The sequence below is a fragment of the Plasmodium gaboni genome, chromosome 11 (genome assembly GCF_001602025.1).
Source record: "Plasmodium gaboni strain SY75 chromosome 11, whole genome shotgun sequence".
NCBI lineage: Eukaryota > Apicomplexa > Aconoidasida > Haemosporida > Plasmodiidae > Plasmodium > Plasmodium gaboni.
Genome location: NC_031491.1, coordinates 1,055,891 through 1,058,440, shown reverse-complemented (window position 1 = coordinate 1,058,440; position 2,550 = coordinate 1,055,891). Strand labels below are relative to the sequence as shown.

General features: G+C 18.3%; 1 protein-coding gene across 1 annotated transcript; it reads left to right on the top strand.

The window, feature by feature from the left end:
• Window positions 1-33: 33 nt before the first annotated feature.
• PGSY75_1131900 (hypothetical protein) lies at window positions 34-2,208 on the top strand (the record flags this gene model as incomplete). Its single annotated transcript, XM_018786437.1, has 1 exon — window positions 34-2,208. One exon carries the CDS (start codon window positions 34-36, stop codon window positions 2,206-2,208), a length of 2,175 nt encoding a protein of 724 aa, XP_018641232.1.
• Between the last annotated feature and the right edge of the window lie 342 nt (window positions 2,209-2,550).

Below are 2,550 nucleotides of genomic sequence, written 5' to 3'. Positions count from 1 at the left end.
TTTTTTTTGTTTTTATATTCTCCTTTGTGTTTTATGATGAATATAGTCACTTATATGTACTACATGGTGTATATAACCACTATGTTGTTTATTTTTAAAGATAAGTTTATCATCATGAAGAGGAATATGAAGGAGAGAAATTTTTTCACAAGAAGTTTTTACAACAATAAATTATCCATAATATTTTATGAAGATGATTATGATTTTTTTCGTTTATTATTTTTAAATTTTCTTATAAAAATACAATATTTAAATAAGCATGTAGATTTAGGAGATGTAAAAGAATCTTTTGAAAAGATAATGCTTAGTATGAACATAAATGGTGAGAATAAAATGTATATGAAATTATATGAAGAAATAAAAAAAATCGGAGAAGATAAAATATATAAAGAATTATATGAAGATAATAATATAAATAATGAGATTGAAAAGAGGGTAAGAAACAATAAGAACAGAATAACTTTATTATCTCTTCTTCCATTTGATTATGAATTAAAAACATTAAATTTTAAAGAGAGTTATAAAAAGATACAATTATTGTTCGATATTTTATATGTATCTATAATAATAAGTTACCATACATTATTTAATAGTAAAGAAAGAAAAGATATGTTAATATTAATGTATGAGAATACGATAAACCAGTGGATGAGTTTAAATTATTTAAGAAAGATAATGAAATATGAATTATCTTTAAATAATGATGGTATATTAATGTATATATCTTTAGATAAGATAAAGGAAAGAACAAAAGGAAAAGATATAAATATAAAATTGAAGAATAAAAAGGATGAGGTAAGACAACTACACAAAGGTATACAAATTATTAGTGATGACAAAAAAATTATTAGTGATGATAAAAAAATTATTAGTGATGATATAATAAAAAATATAGAAAATAGATTTAGAAATATCATACATGAGCATATACAATATTTATATCCAAATATTATAGGTAAAGAAAATATATCTTTTTTGTTGAACAAAATGATGAATATATATATTCCAGCAGTACGTATAATAGGATATGCTACATTTAATAAAGATAAATTATATACCATAGATGAAAATAAAAAGATAAATAATCAGTTTACAGAAGAATATTTTAATATGAACAAGGACAAAGTTATCATTCAGATGATGATAGGTAATAATATTGAAGGAAATATGGAGAGTAGAGGACAAAATGTTGATAATGAAAATAAAACAGAATATTATAATAACATAAGTGATGTAAGTAATAATTACAATAAGTCCAAATATAAAGATAACTTTATAAACCAAAATAATAACACACATGGTATAGAAGATTTTCATTTTACTATTGAATATATATACAACATTTTTATGAATCATATATTTTATAATGATGATTCTTTTATTGATAACTACAAATATAACTCCTTGATTACATCAAAATATATATTTGGTGATAAGCAAGAGAACAAAACAAGAGAAGAAAAGAAATATGAAGATTTATCTTTACATATATTTTTAAGAATAAAGAAGAAATTGAAATTTACTTATAGTTATTTACAAAAATATTTTTTAAAAAATTTTGTATATATTAGTTCATTATATGATATCCATTTTTATGGTGGATGTTTAAAATATCAAGATGGTGATATGATAAAAATCGTTGGACAATTTGGAGAGGGTATAGATATTAAATTAATAAATAATGTATTAATTAAAATGAATATACGTGAAATAATTATACATATTAAATTGTCAACAAAAAAAAGAAAAAATAATCAACAAATTAAATCATATACATATATAACCATTAAACAAATAAAAACAGAAATAAATAATTCAAATATATTTCATGTTATATATACATTAGTTGATAGTATTAAATTATTACCAAGAAATATAAACTGTAAAACATGTAGAAATTTTAAATATCATTATATTATTCTTCTCATTATAGCAATTATACCTTCATTAATTATTTTTTTTATTTTTTATATTATATATTATTGGAGACATAACAATTGTATTAACTCAAAAAAAAAAAAAAAAAAAATTAAATGTACAAATAATATCTCACAAACGTATCCATCTTTCTTTCATTTCAAAACACATTCTAATCGTTACATCAAGTTATCAGAAAAAAAAAAAAAAATAATAAAAAAAAATATTAAAAATAATAAAAAGGTAAAATATAATAAAAAAATAAAAAATCATAAAAGAATAATAAAATAATAATAAAATAATAAAAAAATAATAAAAGAATAATAAAATAATAATAAAAAAATATAAGTTAAATCAAAATGTGAAACAAACAAAAATAAATATATTATAATAAAATGTTGCAAAAATTATTAAATAAATTATAAATGGATGCATATAACATAAATGTATATTATTAAAACGTCTACAATATTTTTAATATATTATATGTTGTATTCTTATTGTTTAAAAAAAAAAAAAATCTCCTTTAATCTATCACAAAAGAGAGAAGACCTTTATATAATATAATATAATATATATATTTAACACTATCAATATTAATAATATATAAATTATCAAGAAAATTGCATACCA